The sequence below is a fragment of the Talpa europaea genome (assembly GCF_964194135.1).
Source record: "Talpa europaea genome assembly, chromosome: 15".
Lineage (NCBI taxonomy): Eukaryota > Metazoa > Chordata > Mammalia > Eulipotyphla > Talpidae > Talpa > Talpa europaea.
Window position 1 is genome coordinate 48,686,024 of NC_140083.1, and position 20,031 is coordinate 48,706,054.

The window sequence follows — 20,031 nt, forward strand, 5'->3', positions numbered from 1 at the left end:
AGACGAATGCAGACATTAAAGAGAAGTGTGTGCAATTCAACAAGTCAGAAAAATAAAAGGAACTACTGTGCATTTACATAGCAGAAGATTAGATAAAGTGCTTACAATAACTCATGGATATCAATAAACACCATGAGGGCTTTAAAGTTAAGAGGGAGAAGACAGGAGAAGGAACATGGGGATATAGGCATATAAGGCATGGTTGTGGGGAAAAGAATACTTGGCACGTCTAGAGAGCAAAACGCACCAGAGAGAGGGAGAGAGACAGAGAGTGGAGTTCGCGAAGAGGGATGTCTATGAGGAAAATATTAGCAATGACAGATTTCCTGATGTGATTTCCTTTGTGGAAATAGTTAGAAGAGGCTGCTGAACAGTGTGGGAAGAGGAAGCAATAAAAAAAAGAAAATTAAGCTATGGAAAACATGGCAATTATTAACTTGATGATACATTTTTAAAAATCATTAAAGGGCCTTCCCGGTGGCATAAGGGGTAAAGTCTCAGCACTGTGAAGCTATCAGCAGCCACTGCAGCACGAGTTAGATGCCTGGCCAGGAAGCTACCCACATGGCACAGCAGACCTCTCCTGTCTCACCTGCTGCTCCCCTCAGCAGTGTATTCAGTCCACCCGCCTGTTCTGCTCCCCACTCTTTCTCTGGGGAATTCTCTCACTACCCTCTGCCCCTGCACCTCTGGCCTACACCCCAGCTCTTGTATGCATAAATAAATAAAATCAGTCTTTAAAAATAAATAAATAAAAATCATTGTAACTACATAAATATGAGACAGGGCCCAGGGAGAGGCACAGCACCCATGCTGGTTCAGGAATAAGTCCCCTTTATATCCAGCTCTACTTCCTCCCCCATTACCCCCTATTCTGACTGTAACTGCATGTAGAAGGTCCCTGTATTTCCAGGCTGGGGGTGGTAATTGAGGTCTTTCCAGGTTTGTCTTCATAGTAGTAGCGTGTCTGACACACTAGGCAGTGGCCCCCCTGAAATCTCTGGCCCTCCACTAATGGGGATGTTTGCACACTCTTATACCCATTTTGAGTTTGGTGTTGAACAAAAGGTTATGTGCAAAGATGTCCTTCCAGAATTACTTAAAATAACAAAAACTAAAAACAAACTGTTCAAAAATGGTTGGATGAAAGACTGATCAAATAACTCATAGTATGTTGATATAATGCAGAAAGTGGGACAGAATTAGTACAAACTCAAATATGCTTTAGAAGAGATATTTTTATGGGGGAAAAAATAGGAAGGAAACACATCAAATGTAAGCTGTAATTATGAGCAACTTTCAGTTGCCTTAATTTTTGGCTTGTATTTTCCAAAGATTTAGTAATAAACAAGTTTTACTCAGGTAATAAATTGAGACTAAATGATGACAGGGTAGTTTTATTTTTAAAATGTGAATTGATGATACAAAAAAAATAAAATACTTGGCAATAAACCTAACAAAAGAGGTGAAGGACCTGTACAAAGAAAATTATAAAACACTGTTAAAAGAAATAGAAGACACAAAGAAATGGAAAGACATCTCCTGCCCATGGATCGGAAGAATTAACATTATGAAAATGACCATCCTACCAAAAGCAATATACAGATTCAATGCTATTCCAATAAAAATCTCAATGACATTCCTCAAAGAAATAGAACAAATATTGATGAAATTCATATGAAACCATGAAAAACTGTGAATAGCCAAAGCCGTACTGATGAAAACAAAGGAGAGAGGAGGTATCACACTTCCAAACTTCAAGCTATACTATAAAGCAATAATAATTAAAACAGTTTGGTACTGGAACAAAAACAGACACACAGACCAATGGAACCAAATAGAGAGCCCAGAAATAAAGCCACACGTATATGTACAACTAATCTTTGACAAAGGAGCAAAGAATATGCAATGGAACATGGACAGTTTGTTCAATAAATGGTGCTGGGAAAACTGGACGTCCACATACAAGAAAATGAAACTAGACCACTACCTCTCACCGTGCACAAAAGTCAACTCAAAATGGATAAAAGAACTGGACATAAGACCTGAAACCATAAAATATATTGAAGAAAATATAGGTTAAACTCTTCAAGACATACATCTCAGAAATATCTTTAAAGACTCATCACCCAGGGCCTCCCCTGGTGGCGCAGTGGTTGAGCGCTGGGCTGTGAGGCTGACCGCAGCTTCTGCAGTGCTGGTTCTCTCCCCAGCCGCCGGCGAAGATCCCACCAAAAAAAAAAAAAAAAAAGACTCATCACCCAAAGCAAAGAAAGTCAAGGAAAAGATAAACACCTGTGATTACATCAAGCTGAAAGCTTCTGTACAGCAAAAGAGACATTAACCAAAACAAAGAGACACCCCACAGATTGGGAAAAAAATTTGCAATCCATACAACTGATAAGGGACTGATCACAAAGATATACAAAGAACTCACACGACTCAACAAAAACAAACTAAACAATCCAGTCAAGAAATGGGCAGAAGAACTTAAAAGACATTTCTCCAAAGAGGAAATGCAAATGGCCAACAGGCATATGAAAAAATGTTCAACATCCCTTATCATCAGGGAAATGCAAATCAAAACCACACTGAGATACCACCTTACACCAGTAAGAATGGCATATATTAAAAAAACTAGCAGCAACAAAGGTTGGTGAGGATGTGGTGAAAAAGGAACTCTCCCACATTGCTGGTGGAAATGCAAACTGGTCTAACCACTATGGAAAGCTGTATGGAGGTTCCTCAGTCTACTAAAAATGGAGTTACCATATGACCTATCAATTCCACTGCTAGGGATCTACCCAAAGGACACAAAAACATTGATTCAAAAGAACACCTGTACCCCTATGTTTATTGCAGCACTATTTACAATAGGTAATACCTGGAAACAACCCAAATGCCAAAAAATAGATGACTGGATCAAGATGTGGTATATATACACAATGGAATATTATTCAGCAATCCAAAAGATAAACTCATGCCATTTGCAGCAATGTGGATGGAGCTAGATGGAATTATGCTCAGTGAAATAAGCCAGAAGGAAAAAGAAAAATAGTGGTTTCACTTATAGCAGGAATATAGGGGAACCCATCAGTGTAAAAAAAAAAATAACAATACAAAACACAACAAAGCAAAAACAGACAATTATAAATCAGAGACATACTGCAGGGGAGGAGGAGGGAGAGGGATCAGAGGGAGGGAGGGAGGAGCACAGGGGACTGAGGTGATGGTGCACAGGTGCATTGGGGAAGGAAATTCTATGGGAACTAAACCTGAGGGGGTGGGGGGAAGCAAATATTGTTTAATGAACAATGATGTAAAAAATATATAATAAAAAATTTTTTAAAAAAATGTGAATTGAGCTTCTAGAGCAAAGTGACAAGGATGAGGAGTCATCTAGACATCATGTCACTAGGGCTGTCCATCCCGGGGAAGGCACATGGCGGATATGGTAGCATTCTTTAAATGGTTAAAGGGATTTCCCATGGCGAATGCAAAAATCTGGTTGTGTGTTCTTTGACAGGACAGAGCTACAAGCAATGGATGAGAGTACACATGTCCATTGTAGCTCCATAGAAGAAGCTACTAGCCTAAGAGCTAGCAGCTGTGGCTGAATCCAAAGGCTGTGAGCCCCCTGGCACTAGAGGAACACTGATTCTGTGAGAGTCGTCTGTTAGAAATGCTGGAGAGGAAATAGACACAGCCTTCCCAATCTAGCATCCCTGATTTGTTTTTCAGTGCAAACCCTTGCCATCCTACTTATGCAAACCTTTCATTCCCCATCATCACCACCTGTTGATACATAATTCAATTCTGTTATTATCTAATTCCCAGATTTTTACATAGCAAAGTATAGCTGCTGGGGCCTCCTGGTAGCACAGGGGTTAAAGACAGCACTATTATCAAGCTATCGCCTGCCTGTCATCGCAGCATGAGTTTGATTCCCCAGCCAAGGAGGTGACCCACATGGCGCAGCAGACCTCTCCTGTCTCACCAGCTGCTCCCCTCAGCAGTGTATTTCAGTAGATCTGCCTGTTCTGCTCCCCACTCTGTCTCTGGTGAATCCTCTCACCCCCCCTCCCCCACACCTCTGGCCTACACCCCAGCTCTTGTATGCATAAATAAATAAATATTTAAAAAAAAGAACGGGTATAGCCATGGAGAGAGTGGCAGCCCAACTACAGGATGCCCAGGAGAAAATATAGAGTCTGGAAGACAAAGAGAGGAAAAAGCAAAAGCAAGTTAATCTGTAGGCGCGGCCATGTCCTTGTCATTTTTCAGAAAAGCCCAGTTCATGACTCCAAGTAGTGCACCTAGTCACTGGCCTCTTGACTCATCAACTCATATTTATTGGGCCTCTCATTGTGCTCAGGGCTCAGTGATCAATGTGTGGGCAACACTAAGGTAATTAAGAGGTGGTGCTTGTCATCATGCAGCTTCCAGTCAGCTTCCAGTTGAGCAAAAATGTGAGCGCAAACCATTTCAGAGAGTCATGAGGAAGTGGCTCTAATTCTGCAGAAAAGAATTAGAGGATGGGGGCCTCCAAGGGAAACCTTATTAGATTTAAGGATGATGAAATGGAACAGAAGAAGGGCATTGTTGGTTGCAGTGCAACATGCTCAAAGGCACAGTGGCCTGAGCATGGACAGCCTCTGAATGCAGAATGGTCTGGTGTTACTAGAATGGAAGTTGGACAGAGTTTGCAGTAGGAAAGGAGGCTGGTAAGGCAGGCTTAAGTCAGTTCGATCTTTATCCTGGGATGATTGAGTCAGTGAACACAGAGTGACATTTCCCTGCAATAGCAGTTAGGATGAATCAGACACCAGAGACACTTAACTCCGGGATTCCGTAGGAGACCATTGAAAACAGCCCTGGTAAGAGTGGGAATGAGTTCGAGGGCTCAAGAGATGGCCTACAGATAGAGCTGGCTGAGCTTTACTACCAGTAAGGACCAGAGTACAGGAGGAGGGGAATGAGAAGATGTGAAGATGACTTTGTTATGCCTTTTGTAGAGCATCATATTCATTTTAATACTTCCTCAGCCTCTGTCCTCCTAGGTTCTGGCTGGTTAAGCCCGGGGTTAAGCAAGTCACTGGGTTTTCCTTGTCTTTGCAGCCAAACGACTTCACTTGTCATGTTAGTGCATGATCACAATCTTGCGTGATGGAAAAGATAATAATCTTATCCTTCCCTATCAGTCCTAAGTTCTCTGATGAACCCAGGACACCTTCTGGTCACCTGACAGGTATTAGCCTGTTAAAACACAACACTGATTTGCTGACTTGAAGGTCTTCACCAACAACGTTGCTCCCACCTTCCTCTACAGAGACCTCACCTCTGAGGACCAGATCGTGCTGCTCAAGTCAAGTGCCATTGAGGTCATCATGTTGCGCTCCAACCAGTCTTTCACCATGGATGACATGTCCTGGACCTGCGGCAGCCAAGATTACAAGTACAATGTCAATGATGTGACCAAAGGTGTGTCTGAACTCTGCCTCCATTCTTTCCATCTCTTAGGCTCCGGTCCCCCACTTCCTGATCTAGCACATCAGAGGGGGTTTAAGCAGCAACAAGAAAAGAAGGGGGATGGTCAGGCCCACTGAGACATGGAGGGGAGGTGGGGGGGGGGGAGTGTGTGGCTCCTACATTCCACTCAAGGCTTCTGATTATTCTCTCTCACAGCTGGACATAGTCTGGAGTTGATTGAGCCGCTTATCAAGTTCCAGGTGGGGCTGAAGAAGCTGAACTTGCATGAAGAGGAGCACGTCCTGCTCATGGCCATCTGCATTGTCTCCCCAGGTAGGGGCCTGGCAGGAATTCAGGATCTGGGCTGTGAGAGTGTGAGGGAGGAAGCCCAGGTAAGGCCCAAGGGGAAGTTTGGAAGAAGAGACAGACAGGAAATACCCACTTTGTGGGCTTGCCCATATGGAGTGTATGTGATGAGAGATCCCTTACTTCCCTTGGCCTGTCCCTTGAGGTACCACAGGTGAGTCATAAGGAGGACTCCAAGGAACCAGGTAGATGGGGTTTCTCAAGTTGCAGGCAGATCTGGACTGGACTTTCCTGTGGTTCCCTGAGTGCAGGAATAAAACCCTGGGCCCTGATGGATGGTTCTGCCCAGGCAGTTTATCTGATTGGGTTTGAAGGCCACTGCTGTGACCTGTGAGCTTTTCTGCCTATTTAGGGTGGGGAGAGAAAGAGAAAGTTTGAGGAGTAGGTGTTGTGACCCCAGGGATGTTATACTGGTGATGAGGCCTAAAGTGGGTAGCTCTGCCTTGACTTCAACAGTGTTCAGAGAACAAGGACACTATTTCAGACCAAGGATGCTCTCCTGGGCTGGGCCCAAGGAAGGACATGGGCTTCCCTCCCCCCCTGCTCATCTAGTACTGGGCCGTAGGTTCAGGGATTCAGCAACAAACAGGACACTCTTTCATGAAACATAGGAGACATTAAACAAATACTATTTTTTAACCATAATATATGAAAATGGTTTTTATTTCTAATTAGTTCCCATACAGTTTACAAATACACTTTTACTCTAATAATATGACTTTGCAACTAGCAAAGCAGTTGATCTAACACCCATAAACGTAGGTGGGGAGATGATGAACATTCATTAATATTTCTCTACATAAACTAATCTTGTAATGTTTACAAGAAAATAATTATAAATAAACTACATAATATATGGACAAAAGGCAATTAAGTAAATCTCTTGAAATACTAAATGTACAACAAACAGTGCCTATTGTCAACATTTGTATGAGTCACATCAAAATGATGACATCCTAAAATGCATCCCTTTCAGAGGACAAATTGATTAATAAAACATTGCATGTCTTTTAATATTCTGGTATCCACAGCATATATTGCAGGATAAACAAATACTATTTAATGACTAATTCCTGATGTGATGAGAGTTTTAAAAATAAAGAAGTATGTGCCACTACGGCAGAATATAATAGAAGAGAACTGATACTGTCTGGGGCATGGAGGTAGGGGGTTATCAGGAATGGGCTTGAGGAAGGTCTTTCAAGCTGTTACCTGAAAGATCACTAAGACTCAGGCGAAGATAAGCGGAGGTGAGAATTGTATGGGGAATATAACCAAAATGAAAATGCATACATTGTGCAAAAATGAAAAATGATGTAAGAATTATATAATATAAAATATAAAAATATATATATAAAAAAAAAAAAAACAGCTGAGTTCCAGGCAGTGAGGTCACAGCTGGGAGGCCTGGAGGTCAGAAAACAAGACAAATCAGGATCCTGATGGAAAGACAGAGCAGAGCAAAGGAGGGAGGGAGAGGGGTGAGGTGGAGGCCTGGGACTTGATCCTAAATGCAATGGGAAGTAGCTGGTTTTAGGGAAGACTGTGGTGTCACAGCTCAGCTATCATACAGGGGTGACCTGGGAGGGGCTGAAGTTGGGTGTTGATTGTAAAGCAAGCAACCTGACTCAGAGTTGCTGTTTCCCGTCATACCCCTTCGCGTGCTGCAGACCGCCCTGGAGTGCAGGACGCTGCGCTGATAGAGGCCATCCAGGACCGCCTGTCCAACACGCTGCAGACCTACATTCGCTGCCGCCACCCGCCTCCTGGCAGCCACCTGCTGTACGCCAAGATGATCCAGAAGCTGGCCGACTTGCGAAGCCTCAATGAGGAGCACTCCAAGCAGTACCGCAGTTTGGCCTTCCAGCCTGAGAACAGCATGAAGCTCACGCCCCTTGTTCTTGAGGTGTTTGGCAATGAGATCTCCTGACTAAGGCAGCCCTCAGTGGCACATGGGTGGGACTGCTCCTCTGGGGCTGCATACCCCAGCCTGGGGCTGGCAGCTGCCCAACCCCTTCCCACCCCCTCTGGAGTTCAGCCCCTCCCCTCTCACCTCCTCTCTCCACCTTGCCCACGCTCTCTTCAGCCCAACCTAATACTAAGTCCCCCTTTCTTGAAGACCACAGGCTGCCCCCAGTCCCTCAAGACCTCAGTCATGAGGTGCTGTTGTCAATTTGACAAACTCCAGTGGGGACAGAGGACAGAGGCTGAAGGTGGGGCTTTGCCCAGGGATGCCCCCACCACTACAGAAGTGGCTGCTGGCTGGTGTTGAGGGAACAAGTAGGCAGGAGAAATGCACCCAATCCTCAGGGACAGAGATAAACGTACCTCCCCCCACTCCAGGTGACATGTCCAAAGCCTGGTGGGGACCTTCCTGCCCCTGCCCCTAACCCTACCTGTGACATGTAACTGGCCTGCAACCCAGCCCATTCTCCAGCAGTCTGTGCTGTCCTGTCCACGGCCAGAGTGCTAACCAAGGGCTCCTCCCTCTGAGAGGCCTCCCACCACTGGCCTGTCTAGGACATTCACTGCCAAAGATGACCAAAACCAGGTGACTAAGTCACAACTCCTCCCTCGCCCACCTCTGCTGGCCCAAGGGCACTTGTTGAACTTCTTGTCTGCCTGTATCCCATTGTCAGGGTAACATTCTCCTTGGAGGTAGCTGCGTGAGGTGGGCTTTCTCCCCAAGGCTGGGGCCACTTACCTAGAACTTACCTGCTGAAAGACCCAAGAAGGGAAAAGAGCAGGGCCCTGACAGTGCATGGCAGCCAAACCCAGTCTCCCAGAAGAGTACTGGATGGTGGCCACAGCTGTCCCTGTCCCCGAGCCCATGGCCCCTCAGCCTGGACCTAAGGTGTTACTGGAAGTGGGGGTCTCCTTTCAGGGATCCACATAGCAGGGCCAAATTGCCCCAGGTTGCAGAGAAGCCTGGGCTCTGCGCAGTCTCCTGCTGCCAGTACCTTACCTCCCAGCCCAGAGAGAGAGGATCCCCCAGCCCCAGGCTCTCATGCAGCAGCTGCAAGAGCTGGTGGTGCCTCATCTTAAGATGGTCAAAATGGTCCCTCTCTACCAACCAACCCACAGGCCGGAGAAGCAGTGTCTGCTCTGTTCCCCTGTGGGGCAACATCTTCTCACCTGTCTCACCTGCCCAGGTATAGTTCCAAGACTGCCATTCTCCAGGGAGAACCAGGAGCAACACCTCAGGGGGTAGGGGGTAGGGGGGAGGTTGATTTGGTGGCTTGTTAGAGAGTATTTAAAGGGTGGAGTCCTATGGAGCTGGTTTTCCTCTTTTTCTCACTCCACCAACCCAAAGTCAGAAGGGGCCTGTGAGGCAGGGCCCAAGGGAAGGGCACATAATTTAAATTCAGCATTCTCCCTGGTAGCCAGATCAGGCAGGAGATGGGAACTCTCTGTCCATTTACTCCAGGTTGGGGTTCCTTGGGAGAGTAAGCCATAGGTGTGGTGGGAGCCCCTGGATGAAGGTGTTCCTGGAAGTCAGAGAGGGTCCTTCAGATCATGGTCTGAGTTTGGGGAACATAGCCTCATTTGATATCTCAAAGGGGGGGGTGTTAACATGAGTAATAAGGCCCCCTCTACCTGCATCTGTTCCTTGAAAACTCTGAGAACAACCAACTCACCACTGCTAGAGGCATCAGTGCCTACCTGCCCAGCACTTCCTAGGCAGACAGCCATCTGACAGCCATGGTCCTGCAGAATCCCATTCTCATGGCTGAATCTTTCATTTATTAGATATGAGTTGTTTTCAGAATCAGACTTAATTTTGTACCACATTTCAATATAGCAGCTAGTAGTTGCCACTGGTTAAAGATATATTTATGGAGGAAAAACTTACATTGTGAAAATTCTATACATTAATTGTTATATTGTAAATTAGAGAGCCACCTTGATATTTAATTTTGACTATATACGACACATTTAATTTTGGCTGTATACAACACATTAGTCCAGCTTGCTATTCAGTGAGAGAAAACTAGTTCAACTCCCTTGTTAAAGAAAATAGACTCAGAGGAGGGTGTGACTCACTCAAGCTCATATAACTGGTTAGAAGTATTGCCAGGAACTGGACCCAAACTTTGGCCTGATGGTCCCGAGCTCTTTCCACTACACCACGCTTTAGTTTAGAGCCCATATCACACACACACATGCACACACACACCCCCCAGTGACTGATCTAGTCCCTTGGGGAAGTCCTGGACTTTAGACAGAGCAAGTATAGACCCCCAATTCCTTTCTTCCTTCCCTGAGAGTCACCCTGCTGCTGACCCATTAGGAAGAGGACAAGGGACACCTCAGCCTGGGTCTCAATGTGAATCAGAACCCCACCCCCAGTGTGGCCCTGGCCAGGTGGGATCTCTGCCTCAGCCCTGTATGATGCTGTTGCCTTATCAATAAAGTGCATTTGTCTTTGTAATGTCTCCACCTTCCTTGCTCTCCTTTTGCCTTCTCAAGGGAACCCAACTGGCCACACTGGTAACATTAGTGCCTCAGCACTGGCATCCACCACAACGTAGCCCTCTCTCAAAGGAAAGTCTAGGAGCTGGAAGGAAAAGAGGAAAAGGAAAGTGAGGTTTCATGAGGCTGAACCGGGAGAAAATGTTATTATCTATTCTGTTTTAGAATGAGAGAATGTGAGGGTGAATAATTATTTATTTAAAACTTTTAAAGTATACTATTGGAAAACTAGGAAAGTGTGAACCAAAATGCCAAATAAACAAGATTTCCAGAGATAGGAAAATTGTATTACTAGCTAGCTGGAAGCAAGCTGGAGAATCCAACTGAGGCCAACAGAGAAAGTTGGCATGTAAGGCAGATTTGATGAAAGCTGGGAATAAAACAGAAAAGAAAAAAAAAATGACTTTATAGAGTGCCTCCTAAATGATTTCCAAAGACAGAAAAAGTTTGCCAGAAATTTGTCAAATAAACCAATGAAGAAAGCTTTGCTTAGAGTAATAAAAATGTTTGATAGTTACATAGCATTTACTTTGGGCCAAGTACTGCTGCAAATAAATGCTTTATGCAAACCAGCTTGAGGCATCCTCTTAAGAACTACAGGGGAGATTACCCCCTTCTATTATCCCCATGTGATAGAAGAGATAATTTGCCCAAAGCCACACTGTTGATAAGTAATAGAGATGGGATTTTAACTGTGGCAGCTGGCTCCGGAAGTCATTAATTAACTGATAGACTACACTGCTTCCTGCTAATTTAAGGGACATGACAAATGATAGTATTACCAGCTATTTACTAAATGATAGTATTACCAGCTCTTTACTAAAAAGAATGTGAGGAAGGTTCCATTCCTAACAAAAAGACTTCCAGTCTAGAATCCTCTACCCAGCTTGATAAACACTCAAGACAGAAGGAAGGGTAATGAGATTCACTGAAAAGCAATAACTGGAAAAAAAAAATTAACACTAAGTTGTACATGAAAGAAATTCTAAGAGATAGAACAGAAAGTAACAGAACAATAGACTATCAAAGCAGCAGACACCTGAATTACTTAACCTGAAGAAGAAGGGAAAAAGTAACAAATTTATGGCCTATCAGAATGAATAAAAGACCAAACCATCCAATGGTTAACACAAATAACCCATCATATGCTAACTTCAGTAGAACCCTCAAACAAAAAAATTAACAGAAGTAATACATAAGATAACAAATAGGGAGTTTAAGCAAAAAATAAAATTAAAAATAAAAATACAAGGGCCTCCCTGGTGGTGTACGGGGTTAAGATGCAACCTATGAAGCTCACCGTAGCCACTGCAGCATGAGTTCAATCCCCAGTCAGGGAGCTACCCACATGGCACAGCAGACCTCTCCTGACTCGCCCACTGCTCCCCTCAGCAATGTATTTCAGTCGATCTGCTTGTTCTGTTCCCCACTCTGTCTCTGGTGAGTCCTCTCAACCCCCACAACTCTGGCCTGTACCCCAGTTCTTGTATGTATAAATAAATAAATTTTTAAAAAATAATAAATAAAAACAAAAAATTTAAGACAAACAAAAAGCAAAAACAAAAACATAATAAAATGGTAAAGAGCATTTATGTCTCAATAATCACCATAAACATAAATGACCTGAATTCACCAGTCAAAAGATACAGCGTGGTTGAATGAATTTTTCAAAACAAAGTCCAATTTTCTGCTGATAACAAAAAACTTACCAACAAAGAAAAATATACACTTAGAGTTAAAGACTGGAAGACAGTTATACAAGCAAATGGAAATTTAAAAAAAATCAGGAACAGCTATACTTATAACTGATAAAATAGACTTCCAATTAAGAAAGGTAATAGAGATGGACATTACGTTATGATTAACAGTCAAATACAACAAGAAGAAAAACACTATAAATATGTGTGCGCCTAATGATGGACCATCAAGATATATAGGACAATAACAGAATTTAAGGGAGATATTGACAACACAATAACACTAGGTGACTTTACTACTCCACTTACAACAATGGACAGATCAACAAGACAAAAATAAATAAGGAAACAATATCCTTAAATGAGGAGTTAGACCAAATATGTCTAACAGACATCTACAGAACACTCCACCCAAAAACCATTGCATACACGTTTGTTTTCAAGTGCACATGGAACATTTTCAAGAATAGACCATATCCTGGGATATAAGTCAATTGTCAGAAACTCTAAAGATTGAAGTTATGCCTATTATTCTCTCTGATCACAATTCCATAAAGTTAGCAATAAACTAGAAAGAGGAAAAATTATGGGCTTCCCCAGTGGCACAGCGGTTGAGAGCCGGGTTGCGAAGCTGCCTGCAGCCTCTGCAGTGCCGGTTCGATCCCCGGCTGCTCCCCGGCCTCCGGAGGAGGGTCCCACAAGGCGTGCAGACCCTTCCTGCCGCCCGCTGCTCCCCTCAGCAGTGTACTTCGTCAGTCTGCCTGCTCTGCTCCCCGCTCTGGCTCTGGTGAATTCTCTCACCCTCCCGCACTTCTGACTGTACCCAGTGCTTGTATAAATAAATAAATAAATCTTTTTTTTTAAAAAAAAGGAAAAACTATGAATATATGAGACTAACACACAGGCTGCATAATAACTATTGAATAAAGGAGGAAATCAAAGAAGAAATTAAAAACTACCTTGAGATGAATAAAAATGATACAAGCTACCAGAATCTATAGGACACAGTAAAAATAGTCTTAAGATGGAAAATAATTGCAATACAGGCCCACATTAAGAGGAAAGAAATAGCCCCAATAAATAATTTTGCATCATACTAAAAGCAACATGAAAAAGAGGAACAAACAAGCCCCAAAGTTAGTGGAATCAAGGAAAAAATAAAAAGAAGAGCAGAAATAGAGGAAATAGAGATCTATACAAAAAATCAATGAAACTAAGAGCTGGTTCTTTGAGAAGATAAACAAAATAGGTAAACCTTCAGCTAGATTTTAAATAAGGGAAAAGAAAAAAATTAATAAATGGAAAGGAAAGAAAGGAAATCACCACAGATCACACAGAAATACAAAGGATCATAAGAAATTATTATGAATAACTATATGCCAATAAATTCAATAGCCTTTGAGAAATGGGCAAATTTATGGATTAATATAGTCCACCAGACTAACCCAGGAAGAAAGAGATGAATTGAACAAACTGATCACAAACATGGAAATTGAAATAGTTAAAAGGGTCTCCCTGGTGACACAGGGGTTAAAGACAGTGCTATCAAGCTATCACCAGCCACTGCAGCACCAGTTCCAGTTCAATCTCCAGCCAGGGATGTACCCACATGGCACAGCAGACCTCTCCTGCCTCGCCTGCTGCTACCCTCAGCAGTGTATTTCAGTAGATCTCCCTGTTCTGCTCCCCACTCTCTCTGGTGAATCCTTTCACCCCCACACATCACTGGCTTACACCCCAGTTCTTGTATGCATAAATAAATAAATCTTAAAAAAAAATACTTAAAAAAATCTTCCACCAAAAAAAAATTAAATAAATAAAGCAGGACCAGATGATTTTACAAATGAATTTTTTTTTGCAACCCCGCCCATTCTGACCCCAATGCCTCCCCTCCCACCCCCCACCCCCCAAAAAGTGTCTCTGGTTCATAGTTTTTTGTTGATTTTGATTTTCACTTTCTCATAGTTATTCATTTTCCTGGTCCCTTATTTAAGTTTTCTAGATTCCTGCTATGAGTGACACCATCCGGTATTTTTCTTTTTCTTTCTGGCTTATTTCGCTGAGCATGATCCCTTCCAGCGCCATCCATTTACAAATGAATTTTATCAAACCTCTAAAAAGAGCTAATATCCATTTTGCTCAAATTGCTTTTAAAAAATGCAAGAAGAGGCCTCCCTGGTGGCGCAGTGGTTGAGCACTGGGTTGCGAAGCTGCCCGCAGCCTCTGCAGCGCTGGTTCAATCCCTGGCTGCTCCCCAGACACCGGAGGAGGGTCCCACATGGCGCGCAGACCTCTCCTGCCGCCCGCTGCTCCCTTCAGCAGTGTACTTCGGTCCTTCTGCCTGCTCTGCTCCCCGCTCTGGCTCTGGTGAATTCTCTCACCCTCCCGTGCTTCTGACTGTACCCAGTGCTTGTATAAATAAATAAAAATAAATCTAAAAATAAATAAATAAATAATGCAAGAAGAAATGCTCCCTGATACATGTTTACAAAGCCAACATTACCCTAATGCCAAAACCAGACAAAGAGAGCACAAGGAAAGAAAATTATAGGTCAATATATTCCTAATGAACATCAATGAAAATACCTTCAACAAAACACTAGCAAATCAAGTGCAGCAATATATCCCCCTGATTAAGTGGGATTTATTCTAGATATAAGGATTGTATATATACAAATAAATTGATGTAATATATCAACAAGTATAAATATCAAAAATCACATCATAATACTAATAGATGAAGAGAAAGCATTTGGTAAGATTCACCATCCACTTATGATAAATACCTAAAACAAAAAGGAGAACCTACCTCAATATAATAAAGGCCATATACCACAAACCAACAGCCACTACAATACTTAACGGTGAAAATCTGAAAGCTTTCCCCTTAGGGTCAGGAACAAGACAAGGATGACCATTGTCACCATTTCTGCTTAATTTAGTATTAGAGTTTTTGGTCAGAGCTCTCAGACAAACACAGGAAATAAAGCAAATCCAAGTTAGAAAAGAAATTTAACTATTATTATTCACAGACAATATGATATTATCTATAGAAAATCCTAAAGACTCCATCATAAAAAGAAATGCGATAATACAGCAAGGTGGCAAAATACAGTAGTACAGAAATACATAATCTTTTATATACAAGCAATAAATGAGAGCAAGGAAATCAAGAAAATGACTACATTTATAATTATAATATTTATTTATAATAATATATAATAATGGGGCCTCTCTGGGGGCCCAAGGGGTTAAGACACAGCACTATGAAGCTATCTGCAGCCACTGCAGCATGAGTTCAATCCCCAGCCAGGGAGGTAACACACATGGTGCAGCAGACCTTTCCTGACTCACCTGCTGCTCCCCTCAGCAGTGTATTTCAGTCAGTCTGCCTGTTCTGTTCCCCACTCTGTCTCTGGTGAATCCCCTCAAGAACTGTGCCCCAGTTCTTGTATGCATAATTAAATAAATCCTTTAAAAAATGTTAATAATATATAATAATGCCAAAAGAATTAAAAATATTGGAACCGATGTATAGGTAAAGGACCCATACAATGAGAACTACAAGATGTCCCTAAAATCATATATATATTTAATATCATCCCATCAAAATACCAGCAATAATTTTCAGAAAAAAGGAAACAAAAAATTGAACAAAAAATAGTGAAATTTATGTGAAACCACAAAAGGCCTCAAATTGCAAAAGCAACACTAAGGAAATAAGGGAGAGAAATGAGGGTATCACCCTTACCTGTCTTCAAACTTCACTATAAAACAACAATGCTAAGAACAATATGGTATTGGCACAAAAATAAATATATGGATCAATGGAATAGAATTGAAAGTCCAGAAATAAATCCACTTACATACCAGCACCTAATCTATGCTAAAGCAGTTGCAACCACAGAATGGGAAAATGGCTCTTTCATAAATGGTGCTGGGAAAATTGGCAAGTGACACATGAAAAACAAAATTGGATCATTTACTAATCCTGTACACAAAAATGGAGTAAACATTTAGATGTGACACCTGCAACAATAAAATACATAAAGGAAAACATTGGTGACTGTACCATGATATCAAAGATAAGGATATTTTTGATGACTAGGCCATTATGGTAAGGGAATTAAAAACAAAAATAAGCAAGTGGGATTGCCTCAAGTTTAAAAATTTCTATACAACAAAAGAAAATACAAGATGATTAAAAGATTAAAAGATTAAAAGGATTAAAAGACCTATTGAGGGGCCTCTCTGGTGGCTCAAGGGGTTAAGATGCAGCACTGTTAAACCACTGCAGCACAAGTTCAATCCCTGGCCAGGGGGGTGACACAAGAGGTGCAGCGGACCTCTCCTGACTTGCCTGCAGCTCCCCTCAGCAGTGTATTTCAGTAGATCTGCCTGTTCTGTTCCCCACTCTGTTTCTGGTGAGTCCTCTCACCCCCTGCACCCCTGGCCTTACCCCAGTTCTTGTAAGCATAAATAAAAAAAAAGACACTCCATTTGGTGGGAGAAAATATTCACACAAAATATAACTGATAAAGGAATTATGTCAAAGACATGTAAAAAAGCCATACAATCCAAAAATTAAAAATTCAGAATCCACTGAATAAATGGGATGCAGATATGAAGAGTCAGTTCACCAAAGTGGATATTCAGAAGGTCAAAAGACATGAAAAAATGTTCACCATTGCTTCTGATAAGAGAGATGAAGTTTCAACCCACAATGAGACATCACCTCACAGCTACAAGAACGGCACATATTAAAAAAAAAAAGACCTTCAACAGCAAGTGTGGAGAGGATGTGGCGAAAGAGGAACCCTCTTACACTGTTGGAGGGTCTAAATACGTGCAGCCATTATGGAAAGTGATCTGGGTTTCCCTTCAAAAACTAAAAAGAGAAATACCATCTGATCCACCATCCTACTCTCTGGCATCTATCCAAAGAATGTGAAACTGTCAGCACAAAGAGATACCTGTCTACAATGCTCACAGCAGCATTATTTACAGTATCTGGGGCCTCCCCTGGTGGCCCAGCGGTTGAGCGCTGGGCTGTGAAGCTGCTGCAGGTAGGCTCTGCAGTGCAGGTTCCATCTCCGGCCACCGGCAAGGGTCCCACATGGCGCTACAGAACTCTCCTGCCGCGCCCACCGCTCCCCTCAGCAATGTATGTCGTCATTCTGCCTGTTCTGTTCTCCCTCCCTCCCCCCCCCACCCCCCGCCCCGCTCTGGTGAATTCTCTCACCCTTCCGCGCTTCTGACTGTACCCAGTGCATGTATAAATAAATAAATCTTTAAAAAAAAAAATACAGTATCCGGACATAGAAGCTCCCTAAATATCCATTGGCGGAAAATTAGGTTAAAAAAGATGTGGTATATCCAGACCATGGAGCATTATAAGAAAAAATGAAATGCAGCCATTTTCAACAAATGGAATGAACTTGAGAGAATTATGTGTACAAAGTAATCAGAAGGATAAAAACAAATACTGCATGTTTACCTTGGAGACAAATGGACAATGTAAAACACTTTCAAAAACCAGTGGATATCAGTTCCTCCCTGGTGGCACAGGGGTTAAAGTCTCAGTGCTATCAAGCCACTGTGCCACTGTGGCATGTTTGATTCCGGCCAGGGAGCTACCCACGTGGCACAGCAGACCTCTCCTGCCTCACCCTCTGCTGTGTATTTCAGTAGATCTGCCTGTTCTGCTCCCCAGTCTGTCTCTGGTGAACCCTCTCACCCCACCCTGCACCTCTGACCTACACGCAAGCTCTTATATGCATGAATAAATAAAAATAAATCTCAAAAAAAAAATTCACGAAAGAAAAACAGTGGGCATCAATAAATGTCCTGAGAACTCTAGTCTTAAGAGTGAGGGGGAGGGAAATGGATGAAAGGACACAAGGGATGGTCTCCCTGTATGTATATGTACATAGAGAGGGGGTGTGTGTGTGTGTGTGTGTGTGTCTGTGTGTGTGTGTGTGTGTATCTGCGGAGAGAGAGAAATGATTGTCACAGTAAGACTCTGAGGGTCTTTAGTGTATGTATACCATCCCCCAGACCAACCTAGTATTGTATTTCTGGTCTAAGCAAGAATTGATTCTCTAAAACTACCTTGGTATTAAATTAAATTAATTCAAAAGTAAATAAAAGTGAACATTTAACTCCTCAGTCACACTGGCCACATTTCTAGTGCTCAGTAGCCCCAGGGTTGCCAAAATGGATAGTTCCATCATCACAGCAAGTTCTAAAAGTCAGCGCTGGCCTACAGGACATGTTCTCACCGGGTGCTGATTACGGATGACACACTTCCGTTGATCTGTTGGGCAGAAAGGCCATTAAACTGACTGCATATGGAAGATATATAGGGAACATCAAGCCATGCTGTGTCCTCATAAGAGACATAAGGGAAAAACATCGCAAAAGCTTCAGGAGGGAGAGGCTCTGAGCTCCAAGCCGCAGACACAGATCAGTGATATGCCAGGAAATGCTAATACCTTTAGCCTTGGGGGCAAGCAAGCAAGGCCTGTCTGGGGTGGCCTGAACCCTCAGGCGAGTGTCTCTCCCTTGGAAGCTGTCTGTGCAATGGGATCTATTGCCTACCCAATAACCCCACAGGGGACAAGGGGGATAAGAGACATCTGGCACTCCCAGCAGGACCAAAGGGATGCCTCATCATACCAGCTAGCACTCATTGTGGGCAAGAAAACTTCTTGGGGACTTTGGGCTCCAAATGACCAAGAAGCTGAAGGAGCAATTGACCGGGGCTGGGGTTCGGGGTTCACTGCTCCAGAGAGGTACTCTGAATCTCTCTATTCAAACATATCATAGATGGTCTATGAAATAGTGTTGCAGGGCCTCCCTGGTGGCACAGGGGTAAAGGTCTCAGTGCTATCAAGCTATTGCCAGTCACTACAGCATAAGTTTGATCCCTGACCAGGTAGCTAACCCACATGGCACAGCAGACCTCTCCTGTCTCACCCACTGCTCCCCTCAGCAGTGTGTTTCATCAGTCTGCCTGTTCTGTTCCCCGCTCCATCTCTGGTGAATCCTCTCACCCTCCCATGCATCTGGTCTGTACCCCAGTTCTTGTATAAAATAAATAAATAAATCTTTTTTAAAAATCATTAAAAAAATAAAATATAGGTTGAAGTGAGGGAAGTTTGTTGGGGAAAGGTCTTGTTCTCCTCAGCTTTGGTTGAAACGCAGTCTCAGCAGAGGTCTCAACCAGCTCCAAAACTGGAATGGCATGTTAAAGTGGCCCATGTTGAGGTGAGGCTTTTATGTCCCTACATAAAATTTCTGATTGGAGGTAGGCTGTCCCCGGAAACAGGGTGTTGCCTTGATGTGACCTTGAGCTAGGATGCACTTTTCTGCTAAGTCCAGGTAGGACAGGAGGATGTTACTTCGCAACAAGATGGGCCCTTTCAGAGTGGGCTGCTCTGCCTCAGGGAAAGGCAGAGACTTCTATATGCTTGCCTTTGACTTCAAGGACAGTTACAGACCAGGCACCTACTCCAGGAGATGGTAATCCCAGCCTATGCAGCTCTGGATTTACAGGTGTTTTTTCCCTAAATCATCTAGAACCTCCCCACTAGGTGGCGCCACTGCCCTACAGGGAGAGGTTTGAGCTCATTCTGTGCCTTTGTCCCATGTTCTTCCTTAGACCCTTCCCCCTCCTGTCCTTTCTCAATCTCTGTGAAGCTGAGATCCAGCAAGGCTTTGAGTCTCTGTCACTGGCAGTGGCAGCTGGCAATGTTCACCTCTCTTTACACCAGGGACCAAGCAGGAATGATAAGGGACCTGTTCTCTGCCTTTCCAGGCATTTCTGGAGTCATAACCAGAAGAGAATCTGACACTTGCCCTTTAGCCAGTGGCTCCCAAAGTGGAGATCTTATGCCTGGGGACTCTGAGCAGCCTGGTCATGCAGTCCTTCCGGTGATTCCAAACACAGACACTGACGTCAGTGCTGGGATACAGCACAAGGTAGAACAGTCACTGTCTCCTAGAAAGGGACAGTCCAGTGGGA

General features: G+C 43.2%; 1 protein-coding gene across 1 annotated transcript in view; it reads left to right on the forward strand.

Moving 5' to 3' along the window:
- Positions 1-7,765, forward strand: part of VDR (vitamin D receptor) — a gene marked incomplete at both ends in the record, with an annotated part of 32,636 nt that extends 24,871 nt beyond the window's left edge. The window contains 3 exons of the mRNA XM_084254568.1: positions 5,330-5,481; positions 5,686-5,802; positions 7,506-7,765. Coding sequence (XP_084110694.1) covers positions 5,330-5,481; positions 5,686-5,802; positions 7,506-7,765 — 529 coding nt within the window. The remainder of the gene's footprint in view (positions 1-5,329; positions 5,482-5,685; positions 5,803-7,505) is intronic.
- Between the last annotated feature and the right edge of the window lie 12,266 nt (positions 7,766-20,031).